General features: G+C 41.9%; 1 protein-coding gene across 1 annotated transcript; it reads left to right on the top strand.

Moving 5' to 3' along the window:
• The first annotated feature begins 7591 nt into the window (after window positions 1-7591).
• znf148 (zinc finger protein 148) lies at window positions 7592-18382 on the top strand. The gene is made up of 6 exons (XM_014173761.3): window positions 7592-9303; window positions 9506-9634; window positions 9826-9949; window positions 10106-10189; window positions 10314-10432; window positions 10599-18382. Exons 1-6 carry the CDS (start codon window positions 9001-9003, stop codon window positions 12249-12251), a joined length of 2412 nt encoding a protein of 803 aa, XP_014029236.3. The 5' UTR covers window positions 7592-9000; the 3' UTR covers window positions 12252-18382.
• Window positions 18383-18434: the final 52 nt, after the last annotated feature.

Here is an 18434-nt window from a genome sequence, read left to right as displayed (position 1 = left end):
TTAACAATGAAAACACTAGAACAAAGAAAACAAACCGAATAGCCAAACAGTTCCGTCAGGTAACGAAAGACAAAACAGAAAATAACTACACACAAAACAGAAGTGGGAAAAGGCTGCCTAAGTATGATTCCTAAACAGCTGGCTCTGGTTCCGTAAACAGCTGCCTCTGGTTAGGAACCATACTCGGCTCAACACAAAGAAATACAAAACAAAGAATGCCCACCCCACACCCTGACCTAACAAAATAGAGAAATAAACCATCTCTCTCAGGTCAGGGCGTGACAGTACCCCCCCCCCAAAGGTGCGGACTCCCGGCCGCAAACCTGAACCTATAGGGGAGGGTCCGGGTGGGCATCTATACTTGGCGGGGGCTCTGGTTCGGGGCGTAGCCCCCACACCGCCCGCTGATCCCCCCCCGCTTCTGTGTCGCCGGAGGAACCAGACCATGGATCATCGCCGGAGGCTCTGAACTGCCGACCGCCGCTGAAGACTCCGGGCTGCAGGCCGTCTCGGGAGGCTCCGGACTGGGGAGCGTCGCTGGAGGCTCCGGACTGGGGAGCGTCGTTGCAGGCTCCGTGCCATGGATGATCCAAGGCACGGAACCTGTAGTGATGATCCATGGCACGGAACCTGTAGTGATGATCACTGGAGGCTTCGTGCCATGGATCATCTCTACAGGCGCCGGGCCATGGATTATCACTGGAGGCTTCGTGCCATGGATCATACCTACAGGCGCCGGTCCATGGATCATCACTGGAGGCTTCGTGCCATGGATCATCACTGGAGGCACCGGACCATGGATTATCACTGGAGGCTTCGTGCCATGGGTCATCACTACAGGCTTCAGGCCATGGATCATCACTGGAGGTTTCGTGCCATGGATCATCACTGGAGGCTTCAGACCATAGATCATCCCTGGAGGCTTCCTACGTGGAGCTGGAACCGGTCTCACCGGACTGGGGAGACGCACAGGAGACTGGGTGCGCAGAGCAGGCACAGGGTATACTGGGCTGTGGAGGCACACTGGAGGTCTGGAGCTTAGGGCTGGCACAACCTGTCCTGGCTGGATGTTTAATTTAGCCCGGCAAGGGCGGAGCGCTGGCACAGGACGGACTGGTTTGTGCTGGAGAACGGGGGGTACGGTGCGTAGAGCTGGCGCAGGATAACCTGGGCCGAAGAGACGCACTGGAGACCAGGAACGCTGAGCCGGCACACTTCTTCCTGGCTGATGGCCAACTCTAGCACGGCAACGGTGAGCTTGCACCAAGCGCACCGGGCTGTGAGTGCACACTGGCGACACAGTGCGCATCACCGCATAACACGGTGCTTGCTCGGTCACTCGCTCCCCACGGTAAGCAGGGGGAGTTGGCTCAGGTCTCAACCCTGACTTCGCCAATCTCCCCATGTGCCCCCCCCCCCAAAAAGAATTTGGGGCCGCTGCCTCTCGGGCTTCCGTTGTTGCCGTGCTTGTTCCTCCCAGTATCGCCGTTCCGCTTTCGCTGCCTCTATCTCCACTTGCGGACGGCGATACTCCCCAGGCCTTGTCCAGGGTCCTGCCCCATCCAGGATTTCCTCCCAGATTCCAGTCCTCCTGACCACGCTGCTTGGTCCTTTGGTGGTGGGTAGTTCTGTTACGGCTGTCGTAGAGAGGGGACCAAAGCGCAGCGTGGTAAGTGTTCATTATCTTTATTTAACAATGAAAACACTAGAACAACGAAAACAAACCGAATAGCCAAACAGTTCCGTCAGGTAACGAAAGACAAAACAGAAAATAACTACACATAAAACACAGGTGGGAAAAGGCTGCCTAAGTATGATTCCTAAACAGAGACAACGATAGACAGCTGCCTCTGATTAGGAACCATACTCGGCCCAACACAAAGAAATACAAAACATAGAATGCCCACCCCACACCCTGACCTAACAAAATAGAGAAATAAACCGTCTCTCTCAGGTCAGGGCGTGACACCTGGTCATCCCTACTGCCTCTGAAATGCTTCGTTTGTAAATTCTCTGAGTGTTTGAGTGTGCCCCTGGCTATCCGTAAATGTTTTTTTTTTAAACTAGAAAATCGTGCCATCTGGTTTGCTTAATATAAGGAATGTGAAAGGATTTATACTTGTACTTTAACTACTTAAGTATATTTTAGCAATTTCATTTACTTTTGATACGTAAGTATATTTAAAACCAAATACTTTTTGACTTTTGACTTTCACTTTTACTTGAGTCATTTTCTATTAAGGTATCTTTACTTTTACTCAAGTATGACAATTGGGTACTTTTCCACCACTGTCACAATGGGGTTGTGTGTAGATTGATAACGGGGAAAAAAGTATTGAATCCATTTTAGGATCAGGCTGTAACTTAACAAAATGTGGAAAAAGTCAATGGGTCTAAATACTTTCTGAATGCACTGCATGTGCACTCATCCTAACGGGTATTGATATGTAATATGCATTTTTCCTTGTTTCATTATGTTTATCTTTTCCTCTCAGCATGATAGGACATACAAAATGTCTTTGAAGATGCGCTCTATTCATGTGTTTCTACTGAGCCATTTTACTTTATGTTCGTATTCTTATCTTTTATTATTTCTTATTGTTGTTGCATTGTCGGGAAGGAACCTGCAAGTAAGCATTTCATTGGCCCAATAGACTAATAGAACTTGAAACTTGTTCATCCATTCATGTCCATAACTGAGATGTATAATTTCCTTTGGTACACTTGTTCTCTGAGCTTACTGATGGGCAAATCTGATTATTTTTATTTTTTATTTTTTTTAATCGGCCAAAGCATGTCTACAATGTGAGTTTCTGATATTGTACTATAGTCTTTGGACACATGGGGTTACTGTTTTTTTTACATGAATCTAGTTGTGTAAATACGCGTTCAATTGATCAGCTCTTAATAATTTTTGGTACAGAAATTGACTGGACATACAGTATATAGTGCCTTCAGAAAGTATTCATACTTCTTGACTTATTCCACATTTTGTGGAATACATTTTAAAGCCTGAATTCAAAATGGATTACTTTTTTTTTTTAATTGCACCCATCTACACACTACCCCATAATGAAAGTGAAAATGTGTTTTTAGACATTTTATTCACACCCAAATCAATACTTTGTTGAAGCACCTTTGGCTGTGATAACAGCTTTGAGTCGTCTTAGGTATGTCTGTATCAGCTTTGCACATCTGGATTTGGGGATTTTCTCCCATTCTTCCTTGCAGATTTTCTCAAGCTCTTTTAAGTTACATGGGGAACAGCAATCTTCAAGTCTTTCCACATATTTTCAATGGGATTCAAGTCTGGGCTTTGGCTGGGCCACTCAAGGACTTTCACATTATTGTTCTGAATTAATTCCAACATTGTTTTGGCTGTATGCTTGGGGTCATTGTCTTGTTGGAACATAAATATTCACCCCAGTCTAAGGTTGTTTGCACTCTGAAGCAGGTTCTTATCAAGGATTTGCTTGTACTTGACTCCATTTATTGTTCCCTCTATCTTTACCAGTCTCCCAGTCCCTGCCACTGAAAAGCATCCCCATCGCCTGATGCTGCCACCACTATGCTCAAGGGTAGAGTTGGTGTTAAACAGGTGATGAGCTGTGCCGGGTTTTCTCCAGACATAGCGCTTTGTATTCAGGCCAAATAGGGAAAATAAATTCTCATCAGACCACAAATTATTTTGCCTTATGCTCTTTCATGTTCCTTTTTGCAAAGTGCAGGCGTGTTGTTGTGACTTTTTCTCAGGAGTGGCTTCCGTCTGTAAGGTATCCTTATCCTTCTGTAAGGTTCTACCATCTCAGCTAAGGAACTCTGTAGTTCAGCTAGAGTGGTCATTGGGTTCTTGGTCACCTCCCTGACCAAGGTCCTTCTTGCCCGGTCGCTCAGCTCTAGGCAGAGACTGGGTAGTTACATATTTTTTTCAATTTCCCAATGATTTGCTCTTGGAAACTTTCAACACTCTAGAAATTGTTTTAGGGAAGGGAAAGGGGATACCTAGTCAGTTGCACAACTGAATGTATTCACCCAAAATGTGTCTTCCGCTTTTCACCCAACCTTCTGAATCAGTGAGGTGTGTAGGGCTGCCTTAATCGATATCATCGGCACACAGGGAGCAGTTGTTGTTGGAGGTTAACAGCCTTGCTCAAGGGCGGAATGGCAGATTTTTCCACGTTGCCGGCTCGGGGATTTGAACCAGCGACCTTTTGGTTACTGGCCCAATGCTCTTGACTGCTAGGCTACCTGCCACCCAGGTGTATATACTATATACACTGAACAAAAATATAAACGCAACATGTAAAGTGTTGGTCCCATGTTTCATGAGCTGAAATAAAAGATCCCTGACATTTTTCATACGCACAAAAAGCTTTTTTCTCTCCAATTTTTGGCACAAATTTGTTTACATCCCTGTTAGTGAGCATTTCTCATTTGCCAAGATAATCCATCCACCTGACAGGTGTGGCGTATCAAGAAGCTGATTAAACGGCATGATCATTACCCATGTGCACCTTGTGCTGGGGACTATAGAAGGCCACTCTAAAATGTGCAGTTTATCACACAACACAATGCCACAGATGTCTCTAGTTTTGAGGGAGTGTGCAATTGGCATGCTGACTGCAGGAATGTCCACCAGAACTATTGCCAGAGATCTGAATGTTAATTTCTCTACCAAAAGCCACCTCCAACGTTGTTTTAGAGAATTTGGCAGTACATCCATCTGTCCTCACAACTGCAGACCACGTGTAACCACGCCAGCCCAGGGCCTCCACATCCGGCTTCTTCACCTGCGGGATCGACAGACCAGCCACCCGGACAGCAGACGAAACTGTGGGTTTGCGCAACTGAAGAATTTCTGCACAAACTGTCAGAAACTGACTCAGGAAAGCTCATCTGCGTGCTCGCCGTTCTCACCAGGGTCTTGACCTGACTGCAGTTTGGCATCATAACTGACTTCAAATGCTCACCTTCGATGGCCACTGGCACACTGGAGAAGTTAATCTGTGAAGATGGCAGACAGCATGAATGGCGTTGTGAGGGCGAGTGGTTTGCTAATGTCAACATTGTGAACAGAGTGCCCCATGGTTGCGGTGGGGTTATGGTATGGGCAGGCATAAGCTATGGACAACAAACACAATTACATTTTATCTATGGCAATTTGAATGCACAGAGATACCGTGACAAGATCCAAAAGCCCATTGTCATGCCATTCATTCGCCGCCATCACCTCATGTTTCAGCATGATAATGCATGGCCCATGTCACAAGGATCTGTACACAATTCCTGGAAGCTGAAAATGTCCCAGTTTTTCATGGCCTGCATACTCACCAGACATGTCACACATTGAGGATGTTTGGGATGCTCTGGATCGACGTGTACGACAGCATGTTCCAGTTCCTGCCAATATCCAGAAACTTTGCACAGCCATTGAAGAGGAGTGAGACAACATTTCACAGGCCACAATCAACAGTATGATCAACTCTATGCATTGGAGCTGTATGAGACAAATTGTGGTCACACCAGATACTGACTGGTTTTCTGATCCACTCCCATACCATTTCATAAGGTATCGGTGACCAACAGATTAATATCTGTATTCCCAGTCATGTGAAATCCATAGATTATGGCCGAAAGAATTTATTAAAATTGACTGATTTCCTGATATGAACTGTAACTCAGTAAAATCTTTGCGTTTTATATTTTTGTTTATATTTGGTGTTTTCTTTCTAAATCTTGTCCAAATTGGGCACAGGTGGATTCTAATGAAGTTGTAGCGACATCTCAAGGATGATCAAAGGAAATTGGATGCACCTGAGCTCAATTTGGGTGTCATAGCAAAGGGATGTGAATACTTATTTAAATGAGATATTTCTGTATTTTTCAATATAATAAGCAAATCCAATGCAAATCAATGGAGACTGGAGAGAGAGTAATTTTACAGCATTCTCCAATTTTCCCAGATCTTAAATTGTTTCAGATCTTAATCATTTTTGGAATATAAATTGTCTGTACCAATATAAAATCAATATATAAAGTAATCCACACCACACACACACACACACAACCCTACAGTATAAGCAAATCCAATGCATGTCAATGGGTGGCGCACAATTGGCCCAGCGTCATCCGGATTAGGGTTTGGCCTGGGTAGGCCGTCATTGTAAATAAGAATTTGTTCTAAACTGACTTGCCTAGTTTAAAAAAGGTTAAATAAATAAAATTAAAAATAAGAGGCATGCATTCTTCCTCTTTCTCTGTGGTATGCGTACACACATACCACAGACACACACTCCCACACACATACACACACACACACACACTGCCTGGCACTTCACATAGGCAACCGTTGCTCGGTTCCGGCAGACAGAACATCTCAGCTGATGGTAAAAAAAACATCACATTTTCCAGGAACCCCCACTGGTGGTCTACAAGCGTGACCACAATATTGGGGACGGCCTAGTGAGATCTGCTCTTGCCCCCTGAGCCCACTCAGACACCCAATACAAATGGGAATTACAAATGTGGCTCGTGCACAGTGCAACAGCAGGCTGAAACACAGGACAAAAAAAATCTCTGTTCGGGGTGTCATCTCATGTAAGACAAAGGGAGTCATCAGTGAAAAAGACATTTCTCATGGTAGGGTGGGGTATGCAACTTTGAGTACTTTCTGACAACTTTATACCATAGGCAAACATGTATGGAATGTTTCATTTAAATCAAAAGGCGTGCAGACAAAAAGTGTTTAAATTCATCTAGAAGGACCCACACAAAATAACAGTTATACAGTTCCCAGAAACTAAACATTCAATCAAAGAAACCAGCTAGGACATCCGACTTAACAACAATAACTTCTAAGACCTGTATTTGTAAATACACATTCAAAAGGATTGTTATTCCTACCAGGTGTTGCTTAGCTGAGTGCTTCACTTTGTGGGGTATCATTATTCAACTACATACCAATTCTGAATATGTGAAATATATTTACATTTTAGTCAGTTAGCAGATGCTCTTATCTAGAGCGACTTATAGTAGTGAATGCATACATTTCATACATTTTTTTCCGTACTGGTCCCCCGTGGGAATCGAACCCACAACCCTGGCGTTGCAAACAGCATGCTCTACCAACTGAGCCACAGAGGATATGAAACCGACATTTAGCAAATGCCAACCAGACTAATTGCTTTGTATGTGTGTGTTTGTGGTGTTTAATTCAAATTACACTAAATAAAGTATGAGCATGTGTAATAGCTATATGGTTCTATGGGTAAGGAAAGGAGGCCAATCAACACCCCATAATGATGAAGCAAAAACAGGTTCTTAGAGATGGTAGCAAATGTATTACAAATAAAAAACTGAAATATAACATTTACATAAGTATTCAGACCCTTTACTCAGTACTTTGTTGAAGCACCTTTGGCAGCGATTACAGCCTTGAGTCTTCTTGGGTATGATGTTACCTAAAAATCATGTCCAATCAATTGAATTTACCAGAGCTGGACTCCAATCAAGTTGTAGAAACAGCTCAAGGATGAGCTCAATTTCAAGTCTCATAGCAAAGGGTCTGAATACTTGTGTAAATAAGGCATTTCTGTTTTTTATATGTAATACATTTTCAAACATTTCTAAAAACCTATTCTTGTTTTGTCATTATGGGGTATTGTGTGTAGATTGGTGAGGGCAAAACATGTATTTAATCAATTGTAGAATAAGGCTGTAACGTTGCAAAATGTGGAAAAAGTCAAGGGGTCTGAATACTTTCCGAATGCATTATACATTAATTCTTTGGCTAACTAGCTAGTTAACTTAAATGTTTTGTTTTTTGTTGTGTTTGTTGAACGCATGAAACTTCGTGTTTGGTGAACAAGTAGCTTGTAGCATAGTCTTGATTTTCCTCTGTCATCATATTCTAATCCAGTGTGAGCGCAGAAGAGATGCAGAATAAGGGCTGCAAAGCAGAACACACAGTAGTGCTTCACTACAGGTGAGCCGCAGAGCTATCACAAAGCCAAACAACTACAGTACAGTCCCCATGCGCTGCAGTTGGGCCAGATGCGGTGATGTTTCTTTTCTGTCGTGGCGTATATCACACAGCGGATACACTTTTCCCAGATAAACCATGACTGTTGAACGACCTTATTAGACCATAAAGTAGGTAAGCAGGCTAACGTTACGTAAGTTAGCTAGGCTAGCTAACTAATGCTAATAGCTAGCTAGCTAACATTATGTCAGTTGTGAACAGTTTGGTCTACCGTGCTTTTGAGCGAACGTAAACTACATCTCGATTTGACTTGTCTTGAGTGAAGCTAAATCTTGATTTGACTTGAGGTCTTGCTAGCTATCTGTTAGTTCTGGTTGTTGTTGGTTCTGATCAGGCATAGCTAGCTAGCTTGCTAACGTTTGCCATTCACAGCTAGCTAGTTAATTATATACTGCAAACTACGTTAGCTAGCTAACGTTTGTCCACACTGCCGGTAGTTTTCTAGCTAGCTAACGCAGTTGTTACTTGTTTAGCTAACTAGCGAAAGTTATCTAACGAAAGTTGTCTAGCTAACCTAAGTTACCAATAATAACACCTAGTTACATATTTAGGTAGTTCAAGTACGTTAATCTAGTTAGTTAACTAGCTAATCTATTCAGTTGACCACTAGCGACAGATGATGAAATATTATCGTTAGCTAGCTATAGTATGGTCAAAAAGCCTAGTTTTAGTGCTGACGTTAATTTTGGGCAGGTCGATGTGATAAACGGGTTTGTGTTGGCTAACGTTATTTGGTTGGTTGGTCATCTTTAGGTGACTAACTACGTTATCAGCTAAACCTCATTACTCAATGATGGCCCCACTAAATTGTAGCTAGCAAGCATTTGTAGTGATTTATTATTAACGTTAGCCTATTGCTACCAAAGCTAAATAGTGGTGTTTTGTTTGTCTTTACCTAGCTAATACTTCTGCCCTCTCTTGACACCACAGACACCTAGCTAGCTAGGTCTCTAGTAAAGATGAACATTGATGACAAGCTGGAGGGGATGCTGCTAAAGTGTAGTGGGGTAGTGGATGAGAGGGTGGGGATAGGGGGAGGGGGTCTGGTCGTCATGACCCTGGGCGAGAGGGGGTTAGCCCACCACCCCCTGTTAGCTGATGATGATGAAGAGGAAGATGACCTGACAGGGGTTTCAATAGTGTCTCATGACCTGATTGCAACTGATGAACTGATGGTACATGAGGAGACTGTGAAGAATGACCGGGAAGAGGGAATGATGCAGAGACTCTCACACAAGCTGCCATGCACGCTCCACATGCCTGTGAGTACATATCATGCATACATTCGTATTGCCAGTCTTGCAATACATGCACTGTAGTGTAAACCATGACATTGGGTGAATCTCAAGTCTTTGTTTTTTCCTCTCTTTTTGAAGACTTGGGATTCATCCATTGAGAGCGTTGACATTCTGACTATAATCAGTGAAATCAATTCATGTGAAGTGATTAAACAATGTTTTGCAGGTGAGCATCAAACAAGAGTTGAAGCTGTCTTCGGATCCACTGATGCTGGGAAAGAAAGAGAGAAAACAGCCCAGGGACCTCACAACAGAGTGTCACAAGAAGAAGCGAAAACAGCGCTCTCCTGCCAAGGTTATATATTTGCTTGACACTAGGTCATAACCACATGTTAGGTCCAGATTAAATATTTATATTGTCACCTGAAAACTACCTAGATGAAAACCCCCCCAAAAAAATTCTGGGTAAAGGCCCCGCTTTAGTTGTGAATTAATTGACAGACCTTTTGTTCTTGTCTTTCCATGTATCATTCCCCTTTTTGTTAGATTCTCACCATCAATGAGGATGGATCATTGGGTCTCCAGAGTCCAAAGTGTCATGTGTGTGGGCACTGCAATGCAGCCTTCCGAACAAACTACCATCTACAAAGACACGTCTTCATCCACACTGGTATAATATATTTTATGACGGTCAAGTCTGTTGATTAGCATTAAATGAACACAACAATTATTGTTAGTTGCATTGTCTGCATAATAAGTAGGCTAACACAATTTTCCATTGAATACACGCAAGAAAATATGGTAACTTACTGTTGCTTGGTTTCAGGTGAGAAGCCATTTCAGTGCAGCCAGTGTGATATGCGCTTCATACAGAAATACCTTCTCCAGAGACATGAGAAGATCCACACTGGTAAGAGAATGCCCCATGAAGCTATGATTGAACTATGGTAGCCAATGATTGGTCAAAGATCCCACCTGTTAAATGTTAATGTTACTAGCCCACAGAATAACCTGTCCCTTTGACTTTCTATTAGGTGAGAAGCCCTTCCGCTGTGAGGAGTGTGGCATGAGGTTCATTCAGAAATACCACATGGAGAGGCACAGAAGGACCCACAGTGGAGAGAAGCCCTATCAATGTGACTACTGCCACCAGGTTAGTTATTTATGTTATCAAAGCAAATGACAATGAACTTACGAGTTGGGCTTGGCAAGACTGCACAAACAGGTCTGGTTTATAAAACATGCAGAAGCTTTTTAAAAAATAATAATAATTGTACTACTGTCCTTGTATGCCACAAACCCATTCTTGTTTCCCACAGTACTTCTCCAGAACAGACCGGGTTCTGAAGCACAGGCGTATGTGCCGTGAGAGGAAAGCCCACAAGACAGCAGCAGCGGGGAAAGATGGAGGACTCCTGAGCGACACAGAATCTCTGGGCTTCTCCTTCCCTGCCAAGGAGTGCTCACTGCCCAAGAAGAAACGCCTGAAGACCTCAGACAAGTCTCAATGTGCTCTCTCAGCTGCTGCCACTGAAAACGTTGCCACAGTCACTTCTCTTGGCAACATGGATAGGGAGGTGGAGCAAAGACCGAGCAAAATTGAATGTCTACCTCTCTATGTGGTTACCTCTAAGGTGGTCAAAGACGAGTATGTGATGGCAGATTATTCGGTGGCACTTCCTGACTCATCTAGCGGGCGGCAGTTGGGGCTGGGTGGAGAGAATCTCTCCTCTGAGGAGATTCATCCTCCCAAGCTGGTCCTCAAGAAGGTCCCCAAGAGGAGTCTGAAGCAACCAACTGAACCTGAACCACCTGAGAGTTTGTCCCCTTTGTCCTCTTTCGAAGACTGCAAAGTCACCAGGTACACGTTTGAGATTGTTGACAAACAAGGTCTTCTGGACGTGGATGTGGCCAACTCGGACCTGGATCCAGTAGACGCTCTCCCAGGAGGGCAGACGAAACCAGCATCCAGCAGCACACACTACGACGATGCCGTGCAGTTCCTGAAGAAGAAGAGGTATCTCCAGCAGGTCACTATGGCCAACAACGACAACCGAGAGTACGCTGTTAATGTAAGCAGCATCGCGTCCCAGCCTTCCGCTACACAAGTCGCAGTGGCCAGCGTCATAGACGAAACCGTTCCCGCCACCATCTTGGAACCCCAGCCGTTGAGCGTCGAGCTCAAGTCCAATCACGACAAGAACGTGCTCCCGGATGAGGTTCTCCAGACTCTCTTGGACCACTACTCAAACAAGGCCAACGTGCAGCCAGATATCTCCTTCAGTGTGGCCGACACTGAGGTGACATCCAGCATCTCCATCAACTCCTCCGATGTGTCTGAGGGCAGCCCGGTAGAAAGCTTGGGAAGTAACTCTCAAGCCCCATCAGCAGAGAAGTCTAGCCTCCTGCACGAGTACTCCAAGTTCCTCCAGCAAGCACTGGAGAGGACCAGCCAGAATGATAGCTACCTGAGCAGCCAGAGTCTTACCTTTGTCACCGAGAGCCCCAGCCTTTCCAACCAGCCTCTGTTCTCCACAGAGAAGCAGTACCCTTCCCCCAGCAGGTTTACCGCTGGTACTGGTAGGTCAGGGATGAACTCTCCACTAAGGTCTACCTTGGAGAAACCCCATTTTGGACTCCTTGTAGGGGACTCCCAGCACTCTTTCTCATTTTCGGGGGATGAAACCACTACCTCGGCCGTGTCGCCAACCGAAGATTTTCTGGAGGGAGTTGCGTCTTCGAAAAAGACTGATGCTCAAGGGTTGCATCAGACTTATCAAATCAGCACCTTCGATCAGAACTTCCCGTCGCAGTTCCAGACCTCACGTTCTGGAATCACCTCCCAATTTACTATTGCCAATGGACAAGTCAGTCTGCGAAGTCACGGAACAGACTTCTCTGAATTCCCCATTGAGACGAGGTCTCAATTGAACTCTTCCCCTGATGCTACAAGCAGTCAAACGTTTGGTTGAGGATAATATTTACATTATTCTACGATAATTTTAAAAGGCACTTTATACCCATATCCTCTGTCCTGCCAAAATAGGTTACACTGCAAAGGTGGGTGTTGCTCAAAGCATTAAATCATTTAAAAAATATATAATTTTCTGTTAGATTAAAGTGGTCAATTTTGCGAATCGTGAAAAAAGAAAATAATGATATGAAGCAAAACATTAAATTGGGTTGTTGGGAAGAAACTACAGCCCGACCTATGTTTTTTGGGATCTGGTTCTGATAATTTTTGGGGGGGGCAAAACTTAGTTTTAGATCTACCGATATACTGTTTTACAGCGTGGAAATTAAGTGTAATTTTCCCACACTGAATTATCAAATTGCCATCCAAAAAGGCAATTGTCCAATAACTATGCTTCAAATGTTGATTTCATACATTGTGATAATGACACATCATGAGAATGGACACAAGTGTTCAGATCAGCCCAATAGTGAAATGGATTTGATTGCACAGTCACTCTATTTTTGTCTCCAATTCCATTTTCTGCTTGACTTCAATCATGTTTCTTCCACCTTTTTATTGCTTTAACTATAACTAGGTATCTGTGCCTGTATTTATAAAGTGTCTCAGAGTAATAGGAAAGATTTTAACTAACCCAAGATAGACCAGAGCCTGTAGTTTCCAATGGGCACAAATTAATCATAGTGGGCAGAACAAGCAAGGAGGTGGGCAGAGCCAAGCACGAGCTAGTGAGATCCTATTGGTCTGTTCTAGCATTTATTTGCATATTTCTGTTCGGGAACGCCTACACTGAAGTACACGTGTGCAATAACTCAATTCGCCCTTGCACTCCTAACAAACGCAATTTTAAAAAAAAGGGTGAAGTCTACAAAATGCAGTCTACTCTGTTGGAGGTTCTAGTTTTGGAAACAGAACTGTATGGAGATCAAATGTTTAATCAATGAGAAAATTAGTAGAATGTCTGCCAAAATCCTTCTCGCTCCATCTTTTCCCACTGCCGGCCACTGAGCTTCCTTACAGCCCCATAGTGAGTGGAAATGCCAACCGGATGCTTCACAATTATTTCTATATCTGGCTCATTGTTTTACCTGTGGTAATGGTGCTGGTCTAGGGTCAGTGTTGCCTTTTCGATCATAATGTATAAGACTGTATGGACAGGGGGGGCTGGTCCTAGATCTGAGACCCTATGAAGGGACCCTGTTACCATGTGACATGTCGGCATAACAGTCCTGCTATATAACTGCTGAATGTAGCGTTGTCCACTTGTTGATTATCTATAGTTGCTTGCTAGACTCCTGTTTTCAAGTTGACACCATGGTAAGAGTGGGTATCCTCATGGTGTATAGCCTGAAATATATAGTTTTGATTTGATCATATGATGATCACATGATTTTGATTTGATCAATCTTAATTTGAAGTCATGTTATTCAAAGCTCTTCCCCTGAAAGAAATGTATGGTTGATGGTGTGGAATCAAGTATATAATTCATCATCAATCAACAGAACTTGCTATAAATATGTTGTTATAATGGCTAAGACAAATCTAAACATTTAGATTTTTATTAATATTACATTATTTGCACAATGGACCTTAAGTGAGGTCATGTGGTGATAATCTCATTCAGATCTTTTAGAGTTTAGATTATGGTTCAAATGAAAACCGAAATGCTTTGGTATTGGTCATAAAAATGTTACACATATTTGATGCATGCACTTATCAGGAAACAAATCATGGGTCATTGCTTATGTATTAATCTAAACAGTCATAGGATACTTGAAATTCTCGAAGGGTTGGTACTCTTCGGGCCGGTTTCCCAGTACTAGGTTAAGACCACAGGACGAAAACAAAATCTAAATGTAAAATCTCCACATCAATTTATTTTTGTTCATGAGTGGAATGGGAAATCAGTCTTCGAAAATATATATATATATATATAAAAAATAAACGTTTTGCACACACTTCATTGTGGGAGAATGTATGTCAGTCATTGTAAGATAATTGCCCATTCAGCACTACTTTATATCGTACATTAAAACATGTAGCTGTAAGAGATTCAAACGATTGCTCCATTTTATTTAGGCTCCTGTCCTGGGAAATACATTTGAGTTGGAAGTTTACATACACCTTAGCCAAATACATTTAAACTCAGTTTTTCATAATTCCTGACATTTAATCCTAGTAAAAATTCCCTGTTTTAGGTCAGTTAGGATCACCACTTTATTTTAAGAATGTGAAGTGTCAGAATAATAGTAGAGGGATTTATTTACCGATTTTATTTCTTTCATCACATTCCCAGGGGGTCAGAAGTTTACATACACTCAATCAGTATTTGGTAGCATTGCCTTTACAATTGTTTAACTTGGGTCAAACGTTTCGGGTAGCTTTCCACAAGCTTCCCACAATAAGTTGGGTGAATTTTGGCCCATTCCACCCTGACAGAGCTGGTGTAACTGAGTCAGGTTTGTAGGCCTCCTTGCTCGGAACACATGCTTTTTCAGTTCTGCCCACAAATTGTCTATAGGATTGAGGTCAGGGCTTTGTGATGGCCACTCCAATACCTTGACTTTGTTGTCCTTAAGCCATTTTGCCACAACTTTGGAAGTATGCTTGGGGTCATTGTCCATTTGGAAGACCCATTTTCGACCAAGCTTTAACTTCCTGACTGATGTCTTGATGTTGCTTCAATATATCCACACAATTTTCCTTTCCTCATGATGTCATCTATTTTGTGAAGTGCACCAGTCCCTTCTGCAGCAAAGCACCCCCACAACATGATGCTGCCACCCCCGTGCTTCACGGTTGGGATAATGTTCTTCGGCTTGCAAGCATCCCCCCTTTTCCTCCAAACATGACGATGGTCATTATGGCCAAACGGTTCTATTTTTATTTCATCAGACCAGAGGACATTTCTCCAAAAAGTACCATCTTTGACCCCATGTGCAGTTGCAAACCGTAGTCTGGCTTTTTTTATGGCAGTTTTGGAGCAGTGGCTTCTTCCTTGCTGAGCGGACTTTCAGGTTACGTCAATATAGGACTCGTTTTACTGTGGATATAGATACTTTTGTACCTGTTTCCACCAGCATATTCACAAGGTCCTTTGCTGCTGTTCTGGGATTGATTTGCACTTCTCACACCAAGTACGTTCATCTCTAGGAGACAGAACGTGTCTCCTTCCTGAGCGGTATAACGGCTGTGTGGTCCCATGGTGTTTATACTTGCGTACTGTTGTTTGTACAGATGAATGTGGTACCTTCAGACGTTTGGAAATTGGCTGATTTATTTTGATTTTCCCATGATGTCAAGCAAAGAGGCACTGAGTTTGAAGGTAGGCCTTGAAATACATCCACGGGTACACCTTCAATTGACTCAAATAATGTAAATTAGGCTATCAGAAGCTTCTAAAGCCATGACATCATTTTCTGGAATTTTGTAAACTTCTGACCCACTGGAATTGTGATACAGTGAAATAATCTGTCTATAAACAATTGTTGGAAAAATGTACTTGTGTCATGCACGAAGTAGCTGTCCTAACCGACTTGCCAAAACGTTGTTAACAAGAAATTTGTGGAGTGGTTGAAAAATGAGTTTTGATGACTCCAACCTAAGTGTATGTAAACTTCCAACATCAACTGTATATTTTATTAGTTCTGTGCTTTTTAAAGTATTTCTAGCCTCCACCGTATGGTTCATAGTCATTCTTGGTGACTGTCAAGTCAATAAACTACTGTAGCTCCATCTGCACTTTCTGAAACATACAATTCAAGGTTATTGGTTAATTTATTTTTAAATGGAAGTGCAACTTTCCCCTCTTTTATAAGCACTTCCCTTTCACACATTTTAGCCCTCTTGGTATTTCAGCAAAGACTGACCACTTGCGTCGCTTCCGATTTTTCTACCTTCACGGCACAGATATTTTAAATCAAACTTATTTTCGCAATATACTGGTAATTTATTATTAGGGGTTTCCCTGTGTGCTTTCACCTTAGTAAAATTGTTAGGATGGCTTTTAGTGCCCCATAAAGTTCTGAACATCAAGCTTTGACTTGCAAAATTACATTTTAATTAAATAAATTGTCTTTCTTTTTAGCTATTACATGGCATAACTTTCTGAATAGTTAGTCAGAGGTTACATAAAATGGTTTCTATGGTATATATTGAATTAGAATAATTGTTGCATGTGAAGCGAAATACTACAGCCACATTTGAAATGTACCTTGACAAAATGAAATGAGTTTTCTTTTTATATTGCCTTAGTCATTTTTTGTCTTGCATGATGTCTCTCCTTTGCGCTTTATTGTTAATGTGTCTTTAAAGTTAAATTGTTTAGTTGTCATATTAAATCTATCTTATGTCAACATTGTTTTACATCAAATGCTAGCTTCTCTCACTTGTCACATTTCTACAATAGGTTAAGAGATTAGATTTAATGTTAGGTGTTACAATACCCTTGTTCTGGATTTAACAGCTATGAAACTTTACTCTGTAAACATTCCCTCTGTACAATGTATAGAAAGTTGGTCTCTGCTATAAGTAAGTTGTGTATTTTCTGTTCTGGACAACCTGGTGTAATAGCTACATGACTGGGGACTGGTGTATAATGTTTTATGGAACCTCTTTCTTTTCATTAGGTTGCCAATGCAATTTATTGTTCGTCTATACACAGCTACTTCATGTTCTGTGAAACCATAGCTTTTTGCCACCCATTTTTGGAATTTCTCTCAGTGATTTGAATAGCCTTGGACCACAGCTATGATTTGACCTGCTGTAATGAAGTCCACCCATCCTTACATGAACTAGTAGTTACAGTATGGTGGACTGGACTGTCAGTTTGAAGAATACCTGGAGTATCATCCCTCTAAATTAATCAACAATTGATTATTCATTGTCATGTGGCATATAACTGAAATGTTGACATTTAAATTAATCAAACCTTAGGTGGTTCCAAAAAACGGTTTTCATTTTGTGTTAAATTATCATCTGATTGTATGGTTTTAGTGTTCAATGAGACCTATTGTACACCAGTGAAAGAAAGCACTTTCAAAAGCACAGTGTATGTGTATTTCTCCATGACTATCTAAGACTGCGTTTACACAGGCGTCCCAACTCTATTTTTCTACCAATTGGTCTTTTGATTAATCAAATCTGCACTATTGCACATAATTGGGCAGAAGATCAGAATTGGGCTGCCTGTGTAAACACAGCCTTAAAGACACAGTGTACAAAACATTAGGAACACTTTCCTAATATTGAGTTTTGCCCTCAACAGCCTCAGTTCGACAGGGCATAGACTACAAGGTGTCAAGCGTTCCACAGGGATGCTGGCCCATGTTGACACCAGTGCTTCCCACAGTTGAAGTGGATGTAACAGGTGACATCACTAAGAGATCAAAGCATTCACCTGGTCAGTCTATGTCATGGAAAGAGCAGGTATTCCTAATGTTTTGTATACTCTGTGTATATAATACCTATAATATAAGTTTTAGACCCCAAAAGCGGCACCTTCAACCACATACAAAGGGAACTGAACATATTTCTGTTTATCATTGTGAAAAAAGCAACCAATTTTGGGGACAGTTCCACCACTTACAGTAACCCCCTATCCATCAACTGACCGTAAGTGTCCTTGTATAAGCTGGTGAAAAATGAAACTTGTTTCATCAGTGTGGGGGAAAAAAATATCAATGTTAAAATATTTTGACAAATATTTTGTTCTATTTTTGAAAATACAATGTGTCACTTGTAAAAAGGTTATTCTGAAGTATGTAAGTCATATACAGTCATTATTGCAGACAGGTCTCAGTTCATATTAGATCATTGTTTGATTGGAATATGTTGAGCTTGGGCAATTGAGGACAACATCTTTTTCCTTTTGAGACTGAGTTATTTTGACTCAGATTTTCATATTGGATCATTGAACTAAAGGATGCATAAAAAAACAATTGTTAGTCAAGTTATGATAAAGTATTGAATTATTCAATTTCACAGGTGGTTGATCAAAAGTCAGATGTTGATTTGCATAGTCTTTTAAATTGTCCATTCGAGTGAAGTGTTTTAAAAAAAATATATAAATATGTAATGTACTGCTTTAATTGTAGCTGATTTATTTCAGTAAATTACTATTAGATGTGAGATCTGATTTTTCAATGTTTCTTTTTATTTGGAAGGACATGATGAACATTCT

The sequence above is a fragment of the Salmo salar genome, chromosome 25 (genome assembly GCF_965601325.2).
Source record: "Salmo salar chromosome 25, fSalSal1, whole genome shotgun sequence".
Taxonomy (NCBI): Eukaryota; Metazoa; Chordata; class Actinopteri; order Salmoniformes; family Salmonidae; genus Salmo; species Salmo salar.
This window is presented reverse-complemented; position numbering and strand designations above follow the sequence as displayed.

Bases quoted from the DNA above. Each gene is read 5' to 3' on its own strand.
- znf148 (XM_014173761.3), top strand. From the start codon at position 9,001: ATGAACATTGATGACAAGCTGGAGGGGATGCTGCTAAAGTGTAGTGGG. The intron at 9,950-10,105 runs GTATAATATATT...GCTTGGTTTCAG, and splicing joins ACACGTCTTCATCCACACTG to GTGAGAAGCCATTTCAGTGC. The intron at 10,190-10,313 runs GTAAGAGAATGC...ACTTTCTATTAG, and splicing joins ACATGAGAAGATCCACACTG to GTGAGAAGCCCTTCCGCTGT.